The sequence below is a fragment of the Schistocerca piceifrons genome, chromosome 2 (genome assembly GCF_021461385.2).
Source record: "Schistocerca piceifrons isolate TAMUIC-IGC-003096 chromosome 2, iqSchPice1.1, whole genome shotgun sequence".
NCBI lineage: Eukaryota > Metazoa > Arthropoda > Insecta > Orthoptera > Acrididae > Schistocerca > Schistocerca piceifrons.
In genome coordinates, this window is record NC_060139.1 from 721,635,588 (window position 1) to 721,663,508 (window position 27,921).

Here is a 27,921-nt window from a genome sequence, read left to right on the forward strand (position 1 = left end):
CAGAGTATGTGATACACCAGAAACTGCGGCGTCTGCCAGTATTTCTTCTGCCCAAGAAAGTGTACAGGTTGAACTTGTACTGGATGCAGCAATAATTAAAAAGCATCGTTGAGATGTGACAAACTAGAAGTTTTGTGATTACAAAATAAACAGAGAATAGCCCGTTCCAAAATAACTTACAGTAAAAGCAGCTCTTAGAAGGAAAGTGTAAAATTCTTCAGATAATTACAAGCTATAAGACTGTACACCCCCCCACCCCCCCACCACACACACACACACACACACACACACACACACACACACACACACACACACACACACACACACAGAGAGAGAGAGAGAGAGAGAGAGAGAGAGAGAGAGAGAGAGAGAGAGAGAGAGACTGCTGCATGTGGTTTTTATTTTCCTTCCACTGTGTGGCATGGCCTTCCGGTGGGGAGGAAAAGCATGTGTGGGCATGTGTAATTGGGGTGTATGAGATAGCACGCTTGGCTGCTTTGCGGTTAGGCACTTGATGGAATCATTGATAAGGGATTATTAATATTCTTTTGTCAGAAACATACATGAAAATTGGGCATACCCTGGGCTTCAAGAAATAACGGCTAATCCTGTCACATGAGAAACGTCCATATTCATAGGGGATATGAATGGTTTAGTGGAGACACCTTACTCTTTTTTCCTAAAGCACTTTGTACAAAAATGCAGACACCCACAGAACAATAATGAAATCTATAGTCATCCTGCCAATAAAATGAACACCTTGCTTCAGAGAGAACTTAGAGTAATTGTTAAAAGTAGTTTATAATACCTAAATAACTGTAGAAAAAGAAGTCAGCTATTTTCTGACGACAAAATTTGGTCAGGCTTCACTTGCCTGTAATTTCACATTGTGAGATCTCTGATCACCCATTGCGTCAGTTTGTGCATTCGTTCTCGCTTCCCACGCCCGGGTTCCCAGGTTCGATTCCCGGCGGGGTCAGGGATTTTCTCTGCCTCATGATGACTGGGTGTTGTGTGCTGTCCTTAGGTTAGTTAGGTTTAAGTACTTCTAAGTTCTAGGGGACTGATGACCATAGATGTTAAGTCCCATAGTGCTCAGAGCCAGAGTTTGTGCATGTTCCTGTAATTTTTGTGGATATCATATCTGAGCCACATGTTGACGTTAGTAAGACTTTTAGCAAAAGAACTGAGAGTTTTGGAACTGGAAAATAGAATTAAGAAAACGCTGCATGTTCCAAGTATCGCCACAGAAGCTCAAACCAATACACAACTGTCACTGAAGATTTTTGAAAGCAACTCAGCAAAGGAATGTTTGGTCTTCCATCTGGCAGGTTATGTGGTTCATCAAGAGAAGAATTGCAACATGCCCTTTTAAAGTGAGAATTCATCTGATATGTCACTATTAACTATGTCTTTTAGAGGTCGTGGCTCGACTGCAGGAAATACATTACTCATGTAGTCACTGAAAAGAATGTCCGATAATCTTATGCAGAAGAAAATGTCATATTAAAACGTGTATCAACAGTTCATGAAAGTCTAAACAATTTGCAACACATTGATGTTGAAAATTTTGCCATAGTATGTTGTGAAGATCATGTGATGGGCATTGTTACTTAGCTGATTTTCATTATATTAAATGCTGTCATTCTGCCTTTGATTACTTCTGCTGGTCCAATGGAAGCCCAAGCAAAATTTATTTATTTTACTATTTTATTTATCCGCCCACAGACAATAAATATGTTATGGATGTTGCTCCCAATAGCATAATACTGCCTGACCGGGCTCCGTCCATGGCATAGTTCATGTTCAGAGTAATCATTTGCCTGGATGTTGGCGTATCTCTATGTGACCATTGACTTGGTGCATTAAGGAATGTGATTCGTCCTACCAGGCAATGCGTTTCCATTGATCCCTGGTCCATATTGATCATCCCATGGCCATTTCAGTCACAATTCATAGTGTCACTGGCTCAGCATGGGATCACTCGTGGGTTGTCCCCAGGGGGGCCCCATGTTCATTAATGTGCACTGAACAGTGTGTTCCAAAACACTTGTGCCTCCACCAGCATTGTACTTAGTCTTCAGATTGATCATAGATTGCTACCTATCCTGCTTTACAGAGCAGACAAGCCGACAAGCTTCACATTCTGTGATGAGATGTGGATGTCCAACACCTTGTTACCTACTTGTTGTTTCACCATCCTTCTGCCCCTTGCCATTACACACACACAACAGTAGTAAATGAACAACTGGCCAGCATCTCTATTTTTGAGATGCTTGTTCCCAGGTGCCAGACCAACAGAATAAGCAGGACTAGAAATCGCCTTAAAAAACCCCACATTTCACTCGAGAGATGTTTGTAATAGAAAGTCGATATAAATACAAATATTCATAACTAAAAGACAGCAATATGGCCAAAATGCACATATGACTAAGAAATATTAAACATAAAATCAGTAAAAAAATGAAGGTATCACGAAAATGGAAAAAAAAGTATTAGATCAATGCTGAGAAAAATTGAAAGGCAGGTGTAACTGCACATTTAAGCAATATTTGAAGACAAGACAAAATACTGAAAGAAAATTAAGAAGGAAAAAAATGAAACTGAATTGGTGATGCTGTCTTGCAGGCACTGTAAAGGTAACTGACAAGGGAACATCATCAAATGAGCCTCATATTTTAAGAAGGAAAAAAAAGCACACTTGCAAGACATCAGTTCCAGTAATTGATCTCTCACAAAAATGTAGACCATATTTCTGATAGTACCCAGTAATTACTTGAAAATACAATTTGTAAATTGCTGTGTGCAACAGTTGTTCGTAACACCAATACAGCCAGTTAATGCTCGAATGCCAAGTACTGTACACTGGAGTGACAACCAGAGCTCTCCTATTTGTGAGAAGAGAAGGGGTAGCAGTGGTCATGTCTGCCCATTGTGTTTTGAAATCCTGGTCAAAAACACATTATTTTATGCAAAAAATAGTAAGTAAAATGAGTATGTAATATGTCAACCTGACCCACATATATGTTCAGCTTTATTTTAACGATGTTCTCGTACTGATATTCTGCAATTATTTTTATTTATATATATATATATATATATATATATATATATATATATATATATATATATATAAAAAAACAAAGATGAGGTGACTTACCGAACGAAAGCGCTGGCAGGTCGATAGACACACAAACAAAAACAAACATACACACAAAATTCAAGCTTTCGCAACAAACTGTTGCCTCATCAGGAAAGAGGGAAGGAGAGGGGAAGACGAATGGAAGTGGGTTTTAAGGGAGAGGGTAAGGAGTCATTCCAATCCCAGGAGCGGAAAGACTTACCTTAGGGGGAAAAAAGGACAGGTATACACTCGCACACTCGCACACACGCACATATCCATCCACACAGACAGACACAAGCAGACATATTTAAAGAGAGAAAATATGTCTGCTTGTGTCTGTCTGTGTGGATGGATATGTGCGTGTGTGCGAGTGTATACCTGTCCTTTTTTCCCCCTGAGGTAAGTCTTTCCGCTCCCGGGATTGGAATGACTCCTTACCCTCCCCCTTAAAACCCACTTCCTTTCGTCTTCCCCTCTCCTTCCCTCTTTCCTGATGAGGCAACAGTTTGTTGCGAAAGCTTGAATTTTGTGTGTATGTTTGTGTGTCTATCGACCTGCCAGCGCTTTCGTTCGGTAAGTCACCTCATCTTTGTTTTTTATATATAATTTTTCCCACGTGGAATGTGAAAGATTATTATGAAATGAAGTTAATGGTTTTTTTCATTTACAGTTTAATCTTGCCAGTTACATTGAAGAACAGCCCATCTTCTACAAATGCACTTCACTTTAACAGCACCAGTTTGAAAATTCAAAGAAAATAATCCACAAAGGGATATTAATAATTAAATGGCACAATGCCACTGTTTTTATGACATGTTCATTTACACTGCATTTGTGTATTTATTGCAACATAAAAATGATCAAAGCAAGGAGATCTTTGGCACCAATCAAAGGTTAGAAGCTGTGCACTTGGGCATAATGACCAAAGCATGCTACGAATCTCAAAATGGTGTTTCATAAACTTCTTACTCACTCCACTGCACAGTACTTAACATTCAGGCATTAAGCGGCTGCAGTGGGACAGAGCGAGTGACAATTAGTGTATGTGTATGTTTAAATGCTGTACATGCAGAATATCATAACTGCATATTACCAGAATCATGGCCCAAATTTTCACATTGGATTAATTATTTAGGCTGATATTTTGAAGTGTTTTTCCCCTTAAAATATGAGGACAAATTTGTGAAGTTTCCTCACGAGAGATCCAGACTTGGTCTTAAATGGTGTATAATGAAAGGTGGTGCTATATTGTATTTTTAGAGCAAAAATAGGGCAAATATTTCTAGGAATAAATTTGAAAATTCCTCATGCATATTTGCATATCTTTTTATGCAGTAAATGATATATTGGCATCATAACAGATTAACACATTATTATATGTTATTAGTAGTACAGGCTATTGAATGTTTCCTGAACTAAACTTAACTAAGCAAAGACCTCATCTCTTTGTTTATTATTTGACCATCCCTCGTACGTTATTGTTTACACATTTACCTCAGACTTAACAGTCTGGAGGAACATCATTTGTCATAATTTCCATTCCTTACATTACGATATCTCTGTGTGGAGTGTCTTTGTTGACTATAGGTTCTCTCTCTTATTTGCTACGTATTCCCTCCCTCCTTCCAACTGTTCCCTCACTCCTCCATTCTAACTAATTTTTCTACTGGACTACTACTTTTTCCCTACTGTAAACTGATAAAGGAAATAAACTGTGGATTTGAGATCTCCAGTTAGTTAATGAAAATCTTAGGCAGCCATATGCTGATTATTTTTGTCTAGTGTTTATTGTGGTCCTGTAAATAGAGAAGTGCATCCTTGGTGAAAGGGGAAAGAGAATTAAACAAGAGGGATAAAGACAAGGAAATCAAATGATGCAATTTTTTAATGTTAATCATTTCGGAATCAGAATGATATTGAGTGCTTACAGTATTCATGCACTGCAATTAATCTGTTCAATATTTGTTACAGGTATGAACATGGACTATTGGAGGCATTAAATTTGATGGCGGACCAAAATGATCCAAACATACACCCCACGGTTCGGTATGCAGCATCAAGTATGCTGAAACTTTCTGATATTATAATTCGCCTCAGAAATCGTTTTCACCCACGTCTGACTGTGAGTTTACCTGAATAGTGTGGTGCTTTTATTAACTTCAGCACAGGGGTGTAACGTTGTTACAAATGTTAAGAAAACTGACTGGAGTTTAAAATGTAGAATTAATTTTTTGTTAAGTCACAACAAAAGGTTTGTTCTGGATTACTGTAGGCAACGCTATTATGTAATCCTTTTCAGACATTAACTTCATAGCTTGTATTTGAGCCATTGATGATCTGATTTGGGCTATGTTATTACAAAAAAACTGCACTTAATCACAGTAATGTTAAAAAATATGGCAGAGACTTATTGAATCTCATTTGAATGAAGAAGAAGAATAAGAAAGAAAAGGGTCTTGGTGTGTAATTAATACATGATTATCTGATTTGTTAATTAATAGTGTTATACATTTGCAGTATTTAGTTTGTTAGTCACTTTTGTTCTTTTTCTGTCTTTAATGTGCAGGAGAGTGGAACAAATCTGATTGCTGCTGTGTCTCAGACAAGAGACTGGAGTCGCAGTCCTGTCAGGTGTCTTGCATGGCACCCACACTGCACAAAACTAGCTGTTGCAGTTCGTGATGATTCAGTACATATTTACACTGCAGGTTCAAAGCATAAGCCTTTCCTCAAATATAAAAATCAAAAGAATATTTCATCTCTGGCATGGAGGTAATTTTGTGTCCATTGGCTGCTTCTTGTTCTTGTACTTGCTATTAAAACCTCTCTCTTTATTTTGAAAAACTCATGTCATCAAAGTAAAAAAAAATTGTTTAAATGCTCTATATTAACAAATATTTTCTTTTATTATCCAGACTGAAGTGTGTTAAGAAAGAGAATATTTGTTTCTACTAGACTTAAACCATTGAAATTCCCAAGAGATAATATGACTAAAATTATTGCCATACAATGTTTCTAAGGTATTGGTACCACTTGTAATTCAGAAGTATACGTGTCTTACATTGAGTTGTAAAATATTTTGCAGGTGATGTAATATGAACTTTTATTGACTAATTTATTTTTAATTTTGTTTTTGAGCCAAGGCAAAGTTGTAAAATTGTCTAGTGTATATCTACCAGCCATCTTTATTTTTATAGATAGTATTATTTAGTTCAGCGTGTAAGATGGAAATCAATATAGCTTGGGGAGCTTATAATAATGCCATTTTTCTGTTTCATGTAAGAAATTTTAAAGGAATGTAACTTCATATTACTACTTTACATTCACCGAGCCATACTTTCTGTCTTTGGTCCATGCTCATTTAGGTAGCACTTTGCTTCTGTTGGAGCAGTCCACGCACTTTTCCTTTTACTTATTGCTTCTTGCTTGCTGCTGCCACAATTTTCACATAGTTTTATGTTGACAGTCTGGAGTGTCCTGAGACACTATAGATTGTACTCTGAGAGATCTGCTTCCTGCAAGATCTCCATAGACTGAAAAGATGATTGACGTTCTGCTCATCTGTTTCACTGTTTTACATTGAAGTGCCACAGAAACTGGTATAGGCATCCGTCTTCAAATACAGAAATATGTAAACAGGCAGAATACGGTGCTGTGGTCGGCAACACCTATATATGACAGTGTCTGGTGCAGGTGTTAAATCGGTTACTGCTACTACAATGGCAGGCTATCGTGATTTAAAGGCATTTTAATGTGGTGTTATAGTCAGCGCACGAGCGACGGGACACAGCATCTTCGAGGTAGTGATGAAGTGCGGATTTTCCCACATGAACATTTCACGAGTCTACCCTGAAAATCAGGAATCTGGTAAAACATCAAACTCTAACATCGCTGCAGCTGGAGAAAGATCATGCAAGAACAGGACCAACAATGATTGAAGAGGATCGTTCAACTTGGCAGAAGTGCAACCCTTCTGCATATTGTTGCGGATTTAAATGGTGGGCCATCGGCAAGTGTCAGCATGTGAATCATTCAACGAAGCATTTCTGATATGGGCTTTCAGAGCCAAAGGCCCACTCTCGTAGCCTTCATGATCACGTGACACAAAGCCTTATGCCTTGCCTGGTCTGTCGACACCAACATTGGACTGTTGATGACTGGAAACATTTTGCCTGGCCAGGCGAGTCTAGTTTCAAATTGTATCGAGTTGATGGACGTGTACGGATATGGAGACAACCTCATGAATCCATGGACCGTCCATGTCAGCAGGGTACTGTTCAAGCTGGTGGAGGTTCTGTAATGGTGTGGGGCGTGTGCAGTTGGAGTGTTATGAGACCCATGACACATCTAGATACGACTCTTGATATGTGACATGTGACATGTACGTAAGCATCTTGTCTGATCACCTGCATCCATTCACGTCCATTGTGCATTCCGACAGACTTGTGGGCAATACCAGCAGGACAATGCAACACCCTACATGTCCAGAGTTGCTACAGAGTGGCTCCAGGAACACTCTTCTGAGTTGAAACACCTCCAGCACTACTTCAGACATTAGGTGAGCACATGCCATGTTGTGTTGCGGCACTTCTGGGTGCTCGCAGAGCCCTACACGATATGAGGCACTTCTGTGTAACTTAAATTCTCCATGTGATAACTGTTGAACATACAAATCAAATCTCAAATTGTTTTATTTCAATTTTAATTGAATATTTCAGCTTAAAAGTACACAAGTTATATTATTACTGGTTTTACTGATCACCAAGTCATTATCGTATTATCTTTTTTGAAAGATGGTGTTGTAAGATGCTAGGAAACTAATTTGCTTAAATACACAATTGTACATCCAGTGAACACTATTACACTTTTCAGGGGACTTTAAAAAATTATGCATGTTGAAGGAAAATGTGAATTGTGGGAATTATATTTTTTAAGCAAATGCACAGGTATTACAATTCATTAACACATTGGTAGTTCATACTTTTTAGTGAAAAATCCAAAATTATAGTGTGCTTCAGTTTCCTCTGGTTTCTTTTTTATTTTTATTTTTTGTCCGGTTTTCTAGTTGACACTTGTATTCAAAAGTTTTGATGTGTACATGAAAAATTTAATCAGACGTGCAAAAGTGATTGCAAGGCCTGGATCTAAAGTATGTTATGTGCTTGTATACAGCTTCAAACTGTATTGGCCTGCTGTAAGTATATCTATGACAAATCATAAAACTTGATTTATCAGTGCCAAAAAATGGGTTTTGAAGAAAACTGTGTGAAGTACTGGAGAGCAGCCAATGATGGTTGGTGTTGACTGATTATAAGAGATGGCAGACCCAGTGACAGAATTACATTCTGTAAATGTCATAATGAAGTTAAATGTGGTGGATGTGTGGCAGTATAGTGAAATATAATTCTGTAAGACGTGATAAGGAGCAGAATGTGCTTTTAAATTTTAGTTGTGTGGTTAGACCCAATCCTAACCAACACATTAGAAATCAGAATGTATCCTGAAAGAGGTGCCAAAAGTGTGTAACAATTGTGACTGTATTTAAGTTGTTTCAGCTTTGCTATTATCTCCCAGCCCAACCACTGCTTTGGAAATCGCTATATATTCCAAAAAAACTGTTCTCCATTCATCACTTTGACATCTTGCTGCAAACCAAAGTTAATAAAGTTTTCTTTTTTTTTTACGAAATAGTATGCCAACGATTCCATATAGGCACCGCATTTGAGGCGCTAACATAGCTCCGATTTTTCAGTGACAACTTTTCTTGTGTTCGAGCTAATACTGAAATTTTAGCCCCACCCAACACTTCATTTGATAATGCGACTATGAACAAGAATACACACAGTATAGTTGTTGTTAGGTGTGTAGTGTTAGGAGACAAAGCACTAGTGGCACATGTTGTTCCAATGTTTGGCTTTTGCCAGAGCAGAAGCAGGGAGAACAGAGCAGAACAATTAATTGCAGAGTGTTTGTAGACATTGCTTGAAAGCCAAATTATATCTCAATTACACCCCATCCCCCTCCAGTAAAGTTACTTCATTAAGTGTAAGTGGTGGGAAATTTATGATTATGATAATCATTCTGAGCATAGAGATCGAGGAACCAATAATACGTATCGTAAACAGTCAGAAAGCATTAAATCCAGGAATATAATAGCGGATTTATATTTTTCTTGAATCTATTACATAATAAATTGTCTGCTGAAGAGACACTAAAGTGTAAACATTTCTGATCTGTAGTTGTTGGACCTGAAAGCAACAGTTGATTACAGCAGCCTTCAGTTCCAAGAAGCAGAGCTTAGATATGTTTACAATTTGAGTGCCCATCCATTTTTAACAAACCTTGCCCTTTGATTGCTTTCCCCATTGAGGTTTCAACTGAGAGTGATACATCCATCTTCTGAGTGCAGTGTGTCCTTTTTTTTCTGATTTCAACATATTCAACTGTCTTGTGTACAATCAAATGATCAGGTGTTACGCCCCCTCAACATCTGTGAGTGGTTTCTTTCTGCCAGTGCCATGCTATTTGAGAACCAGAGTAACAAATTTATTTAGGCTTTCCCCAAGGTGTCATTTGAAGAACTCTGCCTCATTGTACAAATTTAGTTTGAGAATCACCAAACTTTTGATCTCGTGTAGTAGTTGTGAAGTGCACACGAAAGCCATTTAATTCGGAATTGGATGCTGCCCACAAAACAAAGCAATTAGTGGTAATTGACAATGCTGTAGTGCACTGGGAAGCCAATCTTTGATTGAGTACTAAGTATCATAAAATTTCACTGGTATAATTATTAACTTTTAAAATCATTTTTAATTTATTTCTAGAGTGTCACCAATAAGTTTAGTGGAATGTGGGTGAGTTGACATTTTGATTTTTCTTGTGTGGTATAATTGAGCTCTGATTTGATTTTATAGACCCTTATCTGCATCGGAACTTGCTGTCGGATGTGAAGCTGGTGTTTATGTCTGGCACATAGACCCTAATTCTGTTGTTACAAGGTTATCTGCAAATTGTGCTACGTTTCTAGAAAGACCAAACCATTCGCCTATTACTAGTGTTGCCTGGAGCCCACAGGTGAGAAAAAGTAATTTGAGAGGTTAACATCGTATATCCTTTCCTGTTGTAGTTTGTTTATTTGCCAAAACTATTTTTGTGCAAACATAACATGTAGTCTCCCCCCTTTCCATGAACCACAGACCTTGCCGAGATGGAATGACTTCCCTGCTTTGATGATACATTTAGCCATACTGTAGACGCAACCACAATGGAGAGATATCTATGAAAAGGCTAGACAAACCAGGTTTGAGGGGAACCTTCATAGTAGTTGAAAAGGACAACAGTCTGGATGATTGAGTGATCTGGCCCTGTTATATTAGTCAATGTGGTCTTGCTGTGCTGGTTTTGCAAACAGTTGATAGCAAGGGAAAACTACAACCATTATTTTTCCTGAGTACTTGCAAATCTACTGTATGGTTAAATACCCCATCTCTGGGAGGATGTCATCACCAGAAAAAAAGAACACTGGCATTCTGTGTATCAGAGTGTGAAATGTTAGATTTTTTAATTGGGTAGGTGGGTTAGAGAATTTAAAAAGGGAAATGGGTAGGTTGAAGGTAGATATATTGAGAATTAGTGAAGTTCAGTGTCAGGATGAACAGGATTTAGGTGAATACTGTCACTGAGGAAGTGTTTTAGGAGACCAAACAGCTAAGGTTATCAGTTTCCTATTCACTCACAGTACAGAAGCAGTGCACGCTAATATGTCTGCGAATAGAATAAATTCTGTGTGCAAGTGTCAAAAGAGTTCTAAATGTTTGCGTAGCGTGTATCTGAGGCGGAGCATGGGAACAAATCCAGTATTACCTAGTAGGGTATGGGAAACTGCATAGAAACCAAATCCAGACTGATCGGCACAGTGACCCTCTTCGTTAGTCCATTGGGCAGATTTGATCTGGGCCCATCGTATCTCTCCTTCCCAGAAGCAGTCACATTAACATACTTGGTTACATGGGCATTTGTCAGTTAAGTATGGGTTACTGTATACAAAATCAGATAGGGGTAATGCAGAAATAGGTCTAATAATGAATAAGGAAGTAGGAAAGCATGTAAGCTGCTATGAATAGCATAGAGAATGCATTATCTTAACCAAGATAGATACAAAGCCAATACCTACCTTAGTAATATAAGTTTATATGCCAACTACAAGGGTGTGCTGAAAATAATTTCTCTGAATGTTTTTTGTGTGAAAACTCTTATGTTTAAATAAAACAAATATTATTAACGTTCTACATCTTTATTCTTCATGTATACATATTTGCAGCCTCTTCTGCTAGAGGGCTCCGATTTGTAGTGCGTAACGTGGCAGCATGCAACGTAACTACAAAGAGGACCAGAAAAATGCACACAGTCTTTGATAGTTAACATCTTTGGAACAAAATGGCAGATCATTGCAATTTTACACTGTAGTTCAAATGGTTCAAATGGCTCTAAGCACTATGGGACTTAACATATGAGGTCATCAGTCCCCTAGAACTTAGAACTACTTAAACCTAACTAACCTAAGGACATCACACACACCCATGCCCGAGGCAGGATTCGAACCTGCGACCGTAGCATACACTGTAGTATAGTCCACAGTGTTCTCAACAGATCTTGGTGTGCACTTTCCAGCAAATGACAGTGCAGCAACGAATGTTGTAAGATTGTCATTTCAGCAATGTGAGGCCGTACTGGAAGTACGATAACTTGATGGAGATCCACAGCAATGGTGTAATGTGTACAGAACTCAGCCACCAACACATACAACAATTTATCATATCCAGGCTAAATTTGAAGTCAACGATACTGTTCAGGATGTGTGTAAGGAGAGATCTGGCCAACCAAAAACATCAAGAAATCCAGCCTCCAGCACAGCTTTGTTGCAACATTTTGTTAGGTCACCTCAAAAATCTGTGAACCAGGGTGCATGAGAAAGGGAGGTAAGCCAATCAAGCTTACAAAAACTGTTCAGTGGAAAGTGTACATTCCAAGATTGGTGTACACTATGAATGAAGACGACCCTGATTGAAGGATGGAGCTGGTGGTTTGAAGGCATGCTCTATGAGGATAAACCATTTGCAGAGATGGTTATCTGGTCTGATGAAGAGCAGTTCAGGCTGAATGGTACTGTGAACCACAACAACTGCATGTACTGGACTCCTGAAAATCTTCATTTTATCGTTGACAAACATGTCAATCTACTGGGTGTTAATGTGTGATATGGTCTGTCATTGTGCAGTTTGACTGACCCTTTATTCTCTGAAGGTGCTGTAACTGGTGAGGTGTATTTTCATATGCTGCAAACATTGATTTTACCTGTCATCTGAAAGGTGTTTGAAATTGGAAGATTCTATCTACAACAGGATGACACTCCACCTCAATACCACAAAGATGTCAGAGCCTACTTGGATGAAATTCTACCTGGAGTATGAACGGGTTGAAGAGGAGCTGTTGAGTACCCACCAGTCTCCGGACCTTAAACCTCTTGGCTTCTACCTGTGGGGGACCATGAAAAATGAAGTCTATCACCAGAAGCCAGCTACACTGAACAAGCTACAAGAAACCATCAAGACGTCCTGTGTGGCTATCACACTAGCAACACTGACAGCCATAGTTGGTCAACAATACTACAGCATCGACATTGTTTGGCTGCTAATGGGGGTCACTTTGAACACACAAAATAACTTCCCTCCTCCCTGCCCCCCTTGTGAGAATTGTAATACATGCCATTTTGTTGCATAATAATAACTATCAAATAGTATCTACATTTTTTTGGGACACACCTGTATGTCGATGCGTGAGAACTGGAATCGAGTTTAGAATTCGAAGAGTTTGTCCACACATGGAGTGCCCTCTCCTTCAGTATGAGACTGCAAGACTACACGCAAGTGCTGCGACATCTACAATAATCTGATGTCATGTGCTCTCTTATGTAAGAAATGAAACACCTATGGCCATCCTTTTGATGTCATTTATTGTATGGCTGCCAGTTTCAGTGCTTCAGTGCACCACCTTCTTGCGTTAGGCGATGGCAAGAGGGTTAACACCATCCTTATACAAGATATATCAGAGGCCAACATCTACAAATGGATTTTGCAGGTTACCTGTAACCATAATGTTCTCTCTCTAACCGTCAATTATCAACTCGGAGACAAAATTTTGGTTACAGATAATCTGCGAAAACCAGTTATAAAGATGCTGCCCTTTGATAAATCATATATACAGATGCTGTTAACCCTCTCAGCATCAGCTAAGGCCTGGATACGGTGCACTGAAGCACTGAAACTGTTAGCCACACAATAAATGACATCATAAGGATGGCTGTTTTTTTCTTTACGTAAGTGAACAGCTGAAGTCCCTCTGATCTTCAATCACAAGTATGGACATACAAATACATAATGTTTTCTATGTCATCAGTCATCCTCCATAGAGTCCCAACTTTACCTCATCCAATTTTCATCTGCTTCAAAAACTTACGAACACATTCGAGGACTTCACTTGTTAGTGATGAAATGCTATAAGTTGAGGTGAGGTTGTGGCTCCATCAACAATATCAAACATTCTACAGTGGTAATATACAGAAAATGATTTCATGTAGGACTTGCTGTGTTGAGAAATAAATAAGTAGACAGGGAAAATATAGATGTAGAGTGTTAATAATGTTTCTTTTATTTTAAATGCTTTGAGTTTTCACATAAAAAGTTTGGGGGCAGTACCTTTCGGCATGCCCACATAGCTCCACAAATGTTGAAGAGATTGAAAAAAAATTATGAGATAAAAGAATTTATTCAGATAGTTAAGGAAGATAAATTTTTTTATAGTGATGGGTGACTAGAATTCAATAATAGGGAAAGGAAGGGAAGGAAGAATTGTAGATTAGTGTAGACTGAGAATAAGGAATGAACAAGGAACCTACCTGACAGAATTTTGCACAGAGCATAAGTTAATCATCGCTAACACTTAGTGTAAGAGTCATGAAATAAGGTTGTCAACATGGAAGAGACATTGCGACTCTAAAGTGACAGATCGGTTATATAATAATGAGGCAGAGATTTAAAAACCAAATTTTAATCTGTAAGACTACTCTAGTTGTAGATATGGACTCTTACAATAATTTTTTTTAATTATGAACTGCAGATCAAAACTGAAAAAATAGCAGAGATAGGAAATCAAGGAGATAAGTCCTGGATGAACTGAAAGAACGAGAGGTTGTTGAAAGTTTTAGAGAAGCGTTAGGTAATGTTATACTGAAATATTGGAAAGGAATGCAGTTGAAGATGATTAAGTAGCTTTGAGAGCTAAAATAGTGAAGGCAGTAGAGAATCAAGTAGGTAAAAAGACAAAGCCTAGTAGGAATCAGTAGGTATCGCAGGAGATATTGAAGTTGATTGATTAAAGGAGAAAATATAAAAATCCAGCAAATGAAGCAGGCAGAAGGGAATACAGGAATTTCAAGAATAAGATTGACACAATGTGCAGAAATGCCTGCAAGACAAATGAAAGGCTACAGCTTGTACAATAGGGGAAATATAGATGTAGCATTTACGAAAATTAGAGAGTTTGGGAGAAAAGAGGAACAGCTGTATGTATTATCAGGAGCTCAGATGGAAAACCTATACAAGGTAAAGAAATATAGTTGAAAGGTGGGAGGAATACATAGAGCAGCTATACAAGGGAAATGAGTGTGAAGGAAATATTATACAAAGAGAAAAAGACGTGGATGAAGATGAGATGGGAGATATGATATGGCGAGAAGAATTTTACAGAGCAGCGAAAGGCCTAATTCGAAACAAGGCCCATGGAGTAGATGACATTCCCTCAGAACTATTGATATGCTTGGGAGAGCCAGCCATGAAAAAATTGTTGTACTTGGTGTGAAGATATCTGAGACAGGCAAAATACCTTCAGTCTTCAAGAAGAATGTAGTAAGTACATGTCGAAAGAAAGTAGGTGCTGAGATGTGTGAATATTGCCAAACTATCAGCTGAATGAGTCATGATTGCAAAAATTATGCACAGAAGAATGGAAAAACTAGTAGAAGTGTACCTCAGGGAAGAGCATTTTGGTTTCTGGGTAAATATACGTACATGAGGCAATACAGACCCCATGACTTACCCTACAAGATAGATTAAAGGAAGAAAGCCTATATTTATAGCATTTGTAGATTTAGAAAAAGCTGCTTACAGTGTTTACTGAAACCCTCTCATCAAAATTCTGAAGATAGCTGGGATAAAACACAGGAAAAGAAAGGTTATTTATACCTTGAACTGAAACCAGATGGAAGTTACAAGGTTGAAGTGCATGAAAGGGAAGTAGTAGTTAAGAAGGAAGTGAGACGGGTTGTATCCTATCACCAGTGTTATTCAGTCTGTATATGGAGCAAGCAATAAATGAAACTAGAGGAGAAAAAAATTGAAAGAAATCAAAATACAGCAAGAAGAAATATAAACTTTTACGTTTGCTAAAAGTAGTTGATGAGTTTTGTTATTTGAGCACCAAAATATCTCATCAGGTATAATTACGGGAATGTGAACGATAAGCAGCTCACACAAGAAGAGAATAGAAGCTTTCGAAATGTGATGCTGCAGAAGAATGCTGAGGATTAGATGGGTAGATTCTATAACTGAAGATGAGGAACTGAATAGAACTGGGAAAAAATGAAATTTGAGGCACAACTTGACCAAGAGAAAGTATCAGTTGATAAGAAACAATCTGACACATCAAGGAATCATCAGTTTAGTATTGGAGGGAAGTGTGTATATGGTGGGAGAAGTGTAGAGGGAGATGAGGAGATGAATAAAGTAAGCAGGTTCAAATGCATGTAGGTTGCAGTAGTTATTCAGAGATGAGGCGACTTGCACATGATGGAACAGTGTGAAGAGCTGTATTAAACCAGTCATCAGACTGAAGACAACTACAAAAAAAAGGAGGGGGGGGGGGGAGAGAGAGAGAGAGAGAGAGAGAGAGAGAGAGAGAGAGAGAGAGAGAGAGAGAGAGGAGAAGCATCACATTACTAACCTTAATTTATGAATGCTTTTAAGAGACACAAATTTCTGTGAAATAGCAGTATAGGATACCATTTTCAGAATCCAGTTTTAGTGCAATTTTATGAAAAATTGAGATTGTACTTCTTGCAAATAATTCACATTTTACTAAAATATTTTTTTTTAAAAAAATAAGCTGAGCAAAAACCTATTGTTCACCATTTTGAACCTAGGCAAGTACTTTTTCTTTTATTTGTATTCTTTCTCTGAATCATCATCGTAATGTAATTTGTAGTTTGTTCTCTTGTGTTGTGTAGATAATAAATAGCATAAATAACCTATAAGTAAAAATGAAATGAATGTTAATGAAAAAATAAGATTATTGTGTGTGAAGAATTACATGAGTTAATGCTATATCATATGTTACTCTGAGGTAAGCAAAATTGAAAAGTCTTTAACAAGGCCACCTGCATACATACTGAGAAAACCAGTCATTGAAACAGTCTTGGACTCGAAAATGATTTCAGTCCATTTTATGGACAACCTCACAGTACAGTAGCTGGAACTTAGTCTGAAATAAAAATTCAAAATAATTGCCTATTTATGGATAATCAGGAATATACTATTGCAACACTCAGAACATTAAATGGCATCATGTGTGTCCACATCTGTTGCAACAACTCAGTGCAGGCCATTGAACACTGTGGGTGGAGCAGAAAGATGAACATAATGTGGCCGGAACACAATGTTCAGTCATAGTTTCATTTGTGCTGTTCTTCTTCTTCTTCTTCTTCTTCTTCTTTTTCTTCTTCTTCCCATTCACATTTTTTTCTTTTAAATTAATTAAGAATTCCTAATTGTTGAATTGTGACTTCTTATGTGATTGATTGCCAAGATTTCCAGTGCAGAATATGGTGAAAACGGCTGTATAGGTAGATCTTAAGCCCTCTACTTAATAAACTTTCTGTATCATTCATTTACATCGTTAATACTGACAAATCTGAAGGATTTCTGGAAGTTACCATGACAAACTGAGAATAGGAACATGCACCAGAAACCGATATCTTAATAATGCTATCGAATGTCGAAATTACATCAACTGGTGATATATCATTGTTCAAACTCAAATTTGCTTCTGAATGAATGTCCTAGTGGTAGGTAATTTTCCCTATAACGTGAACAATGTATTATTGTTGGATAATGTTTCCAGACATGGGTTCATATCGTCACTTTGTTCCTTAAGATATTCTCTACAACCACTCAAAATTTATTGGTATTGATTTGTTATATCTTGTATATGTAGCATGATATCAGTTATTAATAAATGGCTTTATGGTTTCATACTCAGATGTTTCTGTAGCATCCTGTATGTTTCTGTATAATGTGGTGTACTTAATATTATTGTACAAAATGATCCCAAGATAAGTGAAAATACTACCACTACTCTTGCCCATTGTACTCTTTATCACCACCACCACCGTCACCACTACAACTATGACTGTAACTCATATCTGGTGAATAAACAGAAAACCATACGTCACGTTTGGTTTACCTTATGGCTCTTCTTGTTAAATGCAGATATTACCACTTTAGTGGTTTGCAGAGTATGCATGTAGATGTTTTAAACCTTGAACATTTTTTTTTGCCAGGGAGACGTTTTGGTGACTGCTTCTGCTGCAGATACTGTGATGTATGCTTGGGATCTTGCTATGGAATCGTACTCAGCCATAAGGAAAACACACGGTGGTGGTGTGAGCTTTATAGCATGGTCTCCTGAAAAGGTCTTTTCAGCAACCACCGGTGTCGTTTTCAGGTACTTATTGATAATGTTTCATTTTAGCAACTGTCCTGTTGTACTTGTTTGTTAAATCATTAAGACACATCTTTGTTCTGGATGAAGTCGGAACTTGAAGGATAATTATATCATTAAATAAATGAATGTTCTCACACTAGATACCAACTCTTCAGATGTGTTGAGATACCCACAAAAATTGTATTGATTGGTGTAACCTTTCAACCCAACCTAGAGGAATTTGGGGTCCTGCACCATTTTTGTTGTCTGAATTGTATGTACTAGTACAGAGTGAGCAACACAAAGCAGAACCCACAATGAAATATGTTACTACTGTTTGTTGTTGCTGATCGTCAGATGGTTGTGTGTCAGTGCAGTATATGCTTCACTGCAGTGCAGTGCTGAGAGTGGAGTTTTGCTTATGTAAAATGCCTTATTCAGTCCAGGAGAGAATAGCTTTATTTGAGCCTTATATTCATTTCCAGTTGGTTGAAGAAACACGTCAGATGTTCATAGAAAAATTTCCAGGTGCTAATATCCTAGTGGAGAGTAGCCTAAACAATTTAGTTAAAAAGTGGCATATGGAATGAAATAAGTACTCAACAGGCTGTTGCCAATATTGAAAAGAGAATTACTGCCAGCCCAAAAATAAAATAAAACTAGTGTTCAAAGAATTTTGTGCACCATTAACTGATGGTGATGAATTCTCATGAGATATCAAGCATCCACTTGAAAATAAGAAAATTGGTGTTTGGTGTACTGTTTCTGTTAATGGTATAGTGGGACCAACATGTTAACTAGACTGTCAGAACACAAGTTTATGTAACAATTTTCAGAGAATTTTATGTGGAGTTAACTGATAGTGAGCAGAATACAGCTTCTTTCAACAATATGGAGCAATGTGTCTCACTTCAAATGTCTCACTGAATCACATTTGTGCAGCTTTTACAAATGAGGCTTGTCAGCAGTGGTGGATGGTGGCATCAGCATTCCCCAGACCTGTCTCCTTCCATTTTTTTTCTTTCATTTTTGGCTATTGAAGGGAGAGAATTTATACATCTAATCCTCACAGTATTGACAAACTGAAGGACAACATTCAATGGAAAATGAATGCAATTGAAAACTACATTTTTGCATCAGACAGCTCTGTATATTATCAGTCGAGCACAAAAATGTGTTGATGCCCAGGGTGATCCTTTTGGACATCTTTTGTAACAATAATGTTAATAAATGCAACATTTATGTTACATTGAATCCATAAAATTTCATACCAACGTAATCTACTGATTTTACAGTGATTTCGTTATGGGTTCAGTTTTATGTTGATCACCAGCCTCAGAGCTTCGACATCAAATTGCTCTATTACTGTTGGGGCCTCAATGCTGAATGATAGAAAGAGTCAACAGTGGAGTGGCAAATACAGAAACATTCTTGATGATAGTTACAATAATGTGAAATTTTCCTTTTATCTTCCTGAGCAGCAGATAGATGATCACCCATTTGTGCACATTAGTAGCAGGGCTGTCAGAAAAATAAAAGACAGATAAGATATCTGTGTAATATTATCTTTTATGTCTGTGATGTGTTACTGTTGCACCTTCAGACATGTTTATTTAGGGCAAAAATTGCTAAAAACCTGACTGTCCCTTGCTTAAATAACAAGATTATTGCTTAAAAGCAAACTGTTTTTGTGCAGTCATTCTTTAAGGAAATCAGTGCATAGTACAACAGTGTAGTGTATTTCAATGAAAGCATGCAGCAAATGTCTTACTTCCCTTTAAGGCTACCCTCCAGAAAAGTTCCTCCAGAAAATACTTCGTAACACTTAAATTTGTATTTGATTATAACAAATTTATCGTTTTGAGAAAAACTTTTCTTGCTATTGCCAGTTTGCATTCTATACTGTCTTTACTATGGCCATTGTCAGTTACTTTACTGCCCAAATAGCTGAACTCATTGCCCACTTTTTGTGTTGCATTTTGTAATCTAGTTCTGTCGGTATCATCTGCTTTAATTTGACTACATTCCATTACTCTCATTTTTACTTTTGCTGAAAATTCAGCATTCATTTCTTTTCAAGACGCTATCCATTTCATTCAACTGTTCTTGCAAATCATTTACAGTCTATGACAAAATTACAATGTCATTGGAAAACTGCAGAGTTTTTTCTACCTTTTCTCTGAACTTTCATTCTTCTTCCAAATCTCTCCTTGGTGCCCTTTACTGCTTGCTCAATTTACAGATCAAATACTGTCAGTGAGAGGCTACAGCCTGCCTCATTCTCTTCTCAACCACTGCTTCCCTTTCATGCCCTTTAACTCATTTAATTATAGTCTGGTCCCTGTCCAAATTATAGAAAATCTTTCACTCCCTGTGTATGTTTCTGTTGCTACCTCCAGAATTTCAAAGAGTGTTTTCCAGTCAGTATTGTCAAAAGCTTTCTGTAAACGCACAAATTCTATAAACATAGGTTTGCTTTCTTCAGTGTATCTTGTAAGGTAAGTCGTAGGTCAGAACTGCCTTGTGTTCTTACATTTCTCCAGAACCCAAACTAGTCTTCACTAAGGTTGGCTTATACCACTCTTTCCATTCTCTGTAAATAATTCTAGTGAGTATTTTGCAGTAATAATGTATTAAACTGATGGTTCTGTAATATTCACATTTATTAGCACCTGCCTACTTTGGAGCTGGAAATATTACATTCTTCTTAAAGTTTAATGGTATTTCGCCTATCTTGCACACTAGTTGGAATAGTTTTGGCATGACTGGCTCTGCCAAAGATGTGAGTAGTTCTTAGGGATTGTTGTCTACTACATGGACCTTGTATCATCTTAGGTCTGTCAGTCCCTCCTCCTCCTCCACCTCCTCCTCTTCTTCTTCTTCTTCTTCTTCTTCTTCTTCTTCTTCTTCCATTTCAAGGAGAGGTTGTTGGCCTGTTCCAAAAACAAAAGGACTTGATAAAACTGTTGTCCCCATCTCTTCATTCTTCATTGTATATTTCATCTTGCAGTTTGGCTGAAATGATTTGCTTGCAATCACAGGTGCTCAGGTGCCATCTTTTTGATGTGGGTATACCTTTTTTTCTGCTTTTGTCATTTTGATGTCTAGTTGCTGTCTTAAATCTTCACTCCACACTCTGCCTCTTAATATTAGTTCAAGAAGTGATCTCAAAAACTTAATTTCAGCTGCTGTAATTCTTCTCTTTTATTAGACTCCAGTTCTCACTGCCATTCAGAATAGCAGGCTTAGCCACTACTTTGTGTAGCTTTAATGTGAGGTCTTTTCTCATAGTTCTGCCAAGATACCTCCATAACCAGCCATTTATAGCATTGTATTTAAGTATTTTTAATCACATCTGAATCAGTTTAATATATTTATATCTCTGGCTTGAGATATTTAAACAAATTTACATGTTCTATTATTTTTATCCTCCCCCCATGAACCATGGACCTTGCCGTTGGTGGGGAGGCTTGCGTGCCTCAGCGATACAGATAGCCGTACCGTAGGTGCAACCACAACGGAGGGGTATCTGTTGAGAGGCCAGACAAACGTGTGGTTCCTGAAGAGGGGCAGCAGCCTTTTCAGTAGTTGCAAGGGCAATAGTCTGGATGATTGACTGATCTGGCCTTGTAACATTAACCAAAACGGCCTTGCTGTGCTGGTACTGCGAACGGCTGAAAGCAAGGGGAAACTACGGCCGTAATTTTTCCCGAAGGCATCGTGCAGCTTTACTGTATGATTAAATGATGATGGCGTCCTCTTGGGGAAAATATTCCGGAGGTAAAATAGTCCCCCATTCGGATCTCCGGGCGGGGACTACTCAAGAGGATGTCGTTATCAGGAGAAAGAAAACTGGCATTCTACGGATCGGAGTGTGGAATGTCAGATCCCTTAATCGGGCAGGTAGGTTAGAAAATTTTAAAAGGGAAATGGATAGGTTAAAGTTAGATATAGTGGGAATTAGTGAAGTTCGGTGGCAGGAGGAACAAGACTTCTGGTCAGGTGACTACAGGGTTATAAACACAAAATCAAATAGGGGTAATGCAGGAGTAGGTTAATAATGAATAGGAAAATAGGAATGCGGGTAAGCTACTACAAACAGCATAGTGAACGCATTATTGTGGCCAAGATAGATACGAAGCCCACACCTACTACAGTAGTAAAAGTTTATATGCCAACTAGCTCTGCAGATGACGAAGAAATTGAAGAAATGTATGATGAAATAAAAGAAATTACTCAGATAGTGAAGGGTGACGAAAATTTAATAGTCACGGGTGACTAGAATTCGGTAGTAGGAAAAGGGAGAGAACGAAACGTGGTAGGTGAATATGGATTGGGGCTAAGAAATGAAAGAGGAAGCTGCCTGGTAGAATTTTGCACAGAGCACAACTTAATCATAGCTAACACTTGATTTAAGAATCATGAAAGAAGGTTGTATACATGGACGAACCCTGGAGATACTAAAAGGTATCAGATAGATTATATAATGGTAAGATAGAGATTTAGGAACCGGGTTTTAAATTGTAAGACATTTCCAGGGGTAGATGTGGACTCTGACCACAATCTATTGGTTATGACCTGTAGATTAAAACTGAAGAAACTGCAAAAAGGTGGGAATTTAAGGTGATGGGACCTGGATAAACTGAAAGAACCAGAGGTTGTACAGAGTTTCAGGGAGAGCATAAGGGAACAATTGACAGGAATGGGGGAAAGAAATACAGTAGAAGAAGAATGGGTAGCTTCGAGGGATGAAGTAGTTAAGGCGGCAGAGGATAAAGTAGAAATCCTTCGGTAACAGAAGAAATATTGAATTTAGTTGATGAAAGGAGAAAATATAAAAATGCAGCAAATGGAGCAGGCAAAAAGGAATACAAATGTCTCAAAAATGAGATTGACAGGAAGTGCAATATGGCTAAGCAGGGATGGCTAGTGGACAAATGTAAGGATGTAGAGGCTTATCTCACTAGGGGTAAGATAGATACTGCCTACAGGAAAATTAAAGAGACCTTTGGAGATAAGAGAACCACTTATATGAACATCAAGAGCTCAGATGGAAACCCAGTTCTAAGCAAAGAAGGGAAAGCAGAAAGGTGGAAGGAGTATGTAGAGAGTCTATACGAGGGCGATGTACTTGAGGGCAATATTATGGAAATGGAAGAGGGTGTAGGTGAAGATGAAATGGGAGATACAATACTGCGTGAAGAGTTTGACAGAGCACTGAAAGACCTGAGTCGAAACAAGGCCCCCCGGAGTACACAACATTCCATTGGAACTACTGACGGCCTTGGGAGAGCCAGTCTGGATTCCGTAGAAATATTGGAACACGTGAGGCAATACTGACCTTACGACTTATCTTAGAAGAAAGATTAAGGAAAGGCAAACCTACGTTTCTAGCATTTGTAGACTTAGAGAAAGCTTTTGACAATGTTGACTGGAATACTCTCTTTCAAATTCTAAAGGTGGCAGGGGTAAAATACAGGGAGCGAAAGGCTGTTTACAATTTGTACAGAAACCAGATGGCAGTTATTAGAGTCGAGGGACATGAAAGGGAAGCAGTGGTTGGGAAGGGAGTGAGACAGGGTTGTAGTCTCTCCCCGATGTTATTCAATCTGTATATTGAGCAAGCAGTAAAGGAAACAAAAGAAAAATTAGGAGTAGGTATTAAAATTCATGGAGAAGAAGTAAAAACTTTGAGGTTCGCCGATGACATTGTAATTCTGTCAGAGACAGCAAAGGACTTGGAAGAGCAATTGAATGGAATGGACAGTGTCTTGAAAGGAGGATATAACATGAACACCAACAAAAGCAAAACGAGGATAATGGAATGTAGTTGAATTAAGTCGGGTGATGCTGAGGGAATTAGATTAGGAAATGAGACACTTAAAGTAGTAAAGGAGTTTTGCTATTTGGGGAGCAAAATAACTGGTGATGGTCAAAGTAGAGAGGATATAAAATATAGAATGGCAATGGCAAGGAAAGCGTTTCTGAAGAAGAGAAATTTGTTAACATCGAGTATAGATTTAAGTGTCAGGAAGTCGTTTCTGAAAGTATTTGTATGGAGTGTAGCCATGTATGGAAGTGAAGCATGGACGATAAATAGTTTGGACAAGAAGAACATAGAAGCTTTCAAAATGTGGTGCTACAGAAGAATGCTGAAGATTAAATGGGTAGATCAGATAGCTAATGAGGAAGTGTTGAATAGGATGGGGGAGAAGAGAAGTTTGTGGCACAACTTGATTAGAAGAAGGGTCCTGTTAGGAGGACATGTTCTGAGCCATCAGCGATTTAGTATTGGAGGGCAGCGTGGAGGGTAAAAATCATAGAGGGAGACCAAGAGATGAATACACTAAGCAGATTCAGAAGGATGTAGGTTGCAGTAGGTACTGGGAGATGAAGAAGCTTGCTCAGGATAGAGTATCATGGAGAGCTGCATCAAACCAGTCTCAGGACTGAAGACCACAACAACATTATTTTTATTATTACTTTTGCTCTCCTTATGTGTTTCCCTTCCATTGCAATTACTCTTATTTGCTGACCTAGCCATTCAATAGGTTTGTCTAAGATGTTATTCAATTTACACACATTTTCTTGTAAAGGGCTTTAAATGAAAATGTGTTTAAATTAAATAACATACCAAATGGTAAATCCGTAACTAAAATAAAAGTATTGGCAACAAAAAGGAAACACATAAGAAGAGCAAAATATTGTTCAACAGTAAGATAACTAAACAGTTAGTCATTTAAGTGTGTCTATTTATGCTCTGGCAAATTCTTCTCGCAATATCATACTTCCCATCTCATCACTTTAGGCCTTTACCCTTTCTATAATACTGCCGTCATTTATTTCCTTTGTAAAGCCTCTCTGTGTACTTCTTCCACCGTTTCCTTCTTTGCTTCATACTGGTTTTCCATCCGAGCTCATTATATTCACACAGCTACGTCTCTTTTCTCCAAAGGTATCTTTAATTTTTCTATAGGTGGTATCTATCTTTCCCCAAGTTATTTATTTTTCTCTAGCTCTCCATTCGTTGTCTTGTAGTTTTGCTACCGTCAGTCACTATTTCATCTCTGAAAGCTACCAATTCATCTTTTACTGTATTCCCTACCTCAGTTTCAGCCAGACGTTTAATGATGGCCACTTTGAACCTCCTAACAACCTCTGGTTCTTTCAACTTGTCCCGTCTTCATTCTCCTTAACCACCTATCTTTCTGTAATTTCTTAACTTTTGCATAGCTAATGGGTGTTGTATGCTTCATTGTATAAACTACTTTAAAACATAAACCTCTGAGCCGATATTTAGGTTGTATTACAACGGCCTTTCTCATGGCAAGACTGGTTTTATGGGAGGAAAGGTAACCCTATTTATCACAAACAATTAGTGTCAATATGTCATATTTGTCGAACTTTATTGAACCTAGTATATAATATATCTAAAAACAAAAATGCTGTAACTTACCAAACGAAAGCGTTGGTATGTTGATAGAGACAATAAAAAAACACCCAAACACACACACACACACACACACACACACACACACACACACACACACACACACAGATTTCAAGCTTTCGCAACCCAAGGTTGCTTCATCAGGAAAGTGGGAAGGAGAGGGAAGGACGAAAAGATGTGGGTTCCAATCCCGGGAGCCGAAAGACTTACCTTAGGAGGAAAAAAGGACAGGTACACACACACACACACACACACACACACACACACACACACACACACACACACACACACACACACGATGTGACTTACAGAATGAAAGTGCTGGCAGGTCGATAGACACACAAACATACACATGAAATTAAAGCTTTCGCAACAAACTGTTGCCTCATCAGGAAAGAGGGAAGGAGAGGGAAAGACGAAAGGATGTTGGTTTTAAGGGAGAGGGTAAGGAGTCATTCCAATCCCGGGAGCGGAAAGACTTACCTTAGGGGGAAAGAAGGGGTATACACTCGCGCACGCGTGTGCGCGCGCACACACACACACACCCATCCACACATACACAGACACAAGCAGAGATTTGTAAAGGCAAAGAGTTTGGGCAGAGACGTCAGTCGAGGCGGAAGTACGGAGGCAAAGATGTTGTTGAAAGACAGGTGAGGTATGAGTGGCGGCAAATTGAAATTAGCGGAGATTGAGGCCTGGCGGGTAACGAGAAGAGAGGATATACTGAAGGGCAAGTTCCGATCTCCGGAGTTCTGACAGGTTGGTGTTAGTGGTAAGTATCCAGATAACCCGGATGGTGTAACACTGTACCAAGATGTGTTGGCTGTGCACCAAGGCATGTTTAGCCACAGGGTGAGCCTCATTACCAACAAACACTGTCTGCCTGTGTCCATTCATGCGAATGGACAGTTTGTTGCTGGTCATTCCCACATAGAAAGTTTCACAGTGTAGGCAGGTCAGTTGGTAAATCACGTGGGTGCTTTCACACGGGGCTCTGCCTTTGATCGCGTACACCTTCCGAGTTACAGGACTGGAGTAGGTGGTGGTGGGAGGGTGCATGGGACAGGTTTTACAACGGGGGCAGTTACAAGGGTAGGAGCCAGAAGGTAGGGAAGGTGGTTTGGGGATTTCATAGGGATGAACTAAGAGGTTACGAAGTTTAGGTGGACGGCGGAAAGACACTCTAGGTGGAGTGGGGAGGATTTCATGAAGGATGGATCTCTTTTTCAGGGCAGGATTTGAGGAAGTCGTATCCCTGCTGGAGAGCCACATTCAGAGTCTGATCCAGTCCCGGAAAGTATCTTGTCACAAGTGGGGCACTTTTGGGGTTCTTCTGTGGGAGGTTCTGGGTTTGAGGAGATGAGGAAGTGGCTCTGGTTATTTGCTTCTGTACTAGGTCGGGAGGGTAGTTGCGGGATGTGAAAGCTGTTTTCAGGTTGTCGGTGTAATGGTTCAGGGATTCCGGACTGGAGCAGGTTCATTTGCCACGAAGACCTAGGCTGTAGGGAAGGGAGCGTTTGATGTGGAATGGGTGGCAGCTGTCATAATGGAGGTACTGTTGCTTGTTGGTGGGTTTGGTGTGGACGGACGTGTGAAGCTGGCCATTGGACAGGATGAGGTCAACGTCAAGGAAAGTGGCATGGGATTTGGAGTAGGACCAGGTGAATCTGATGGAACCAAAGGAGTTGAGGTTGGAGAGGAAATTCTGGAGTTCTTCTTCACTGAGAGTCCAGATCATGAAGGTGTCATCAATAAATTTGTACCAAACTTTGGGTTGGCAGGCCTGGGTAACCAAGGCGGGTTCCTCTAAGCGACCCATGAATAGGTTGGCGTACGAGGGGGCCATCCTGGTGCCCATGGCTGTTCCCTTTAATTGTTAGTATGTCTGGCCTTCGAAACTGAAGAAGTTGTGGGTCAGGATGAAGCTGGCTAAGGTAATGAGGAAAGAGGTTTTTGGTAGGGTGGCAGGTGATCGGCGTAAAAGGAAGTGCTCCATCGCAGCGAGGCCCTGGACGTGCGGAATATTTGTGTACGGCCAGCAAATCTTGGCACAGTGTTACACCATCCGGGTTATCTGGATATTTCCCACTGACACCAACCTATCTGAACTCCGAAGATGAGAACTTGCCCTTCAGTATATTCTCCCTTCCCATTATCCACCAGGCCTCAACCTCTGTTAATTTGAAGTTGCCGCCGTTCGTACCTCACCTGTCATTCAACAACATCTTCGCCTCTGTACTTACTCCTCGACTGACATCTCTGCCCAACCTCTTTGCATTTACATATGTCTGCCTGTGTCTGTATATGTGCAGATGGATATTTGCGTGTGTGTGCGAGTGTATACCTATCCTTTTTTCCCCCCAAGGTAAGTCTTTCCGTTCCCGGGATTGGAATGACTCATTACCCTCTCCCTTAAAACCCACATCCTTTCGTCTTTCCCTTTCCTTCCCTCTTTCCTGATGAAGCAACCTAGGGTTGCGAAAGCTTGAAATTTGTCTGTGTGTTTGTGTGTTTTTTATTGTCTCTATCA

At 39.0% G+C, this 27,921-nt stretch overlaps 1 protein-coding gene across 1 annotated transcript in view; it reads left to right on the forward strand.

Annotated features, from left to right (window-relative positions):
• Positions 1–27,921, forward strand: part of LOC124776293 (aladin-like) — a 73,786-nt gene that overhangs the window by 18,134 nt on the left and 27,731 nt on the right. The window contains exons 3-6 of the mRNA XM_047251209.1: positions 5,096–5,246; positions 5,691–5,896; positions 10,039–10,198; positions 17,796–17,959. Coding sequence (XP_047107165.1) covers positions 5,096–5,246; positions 5,691–5,896; positions 10,039–10,198; positions 17,796–17,959 — 681 coding nt within the window. The remainder of the gene's footprint in view (positions 1–5,095; positions 5,247–5,690; positions 5,897–10,038; positions 10,199–17,795; positions 17,960–27,921) is intronic.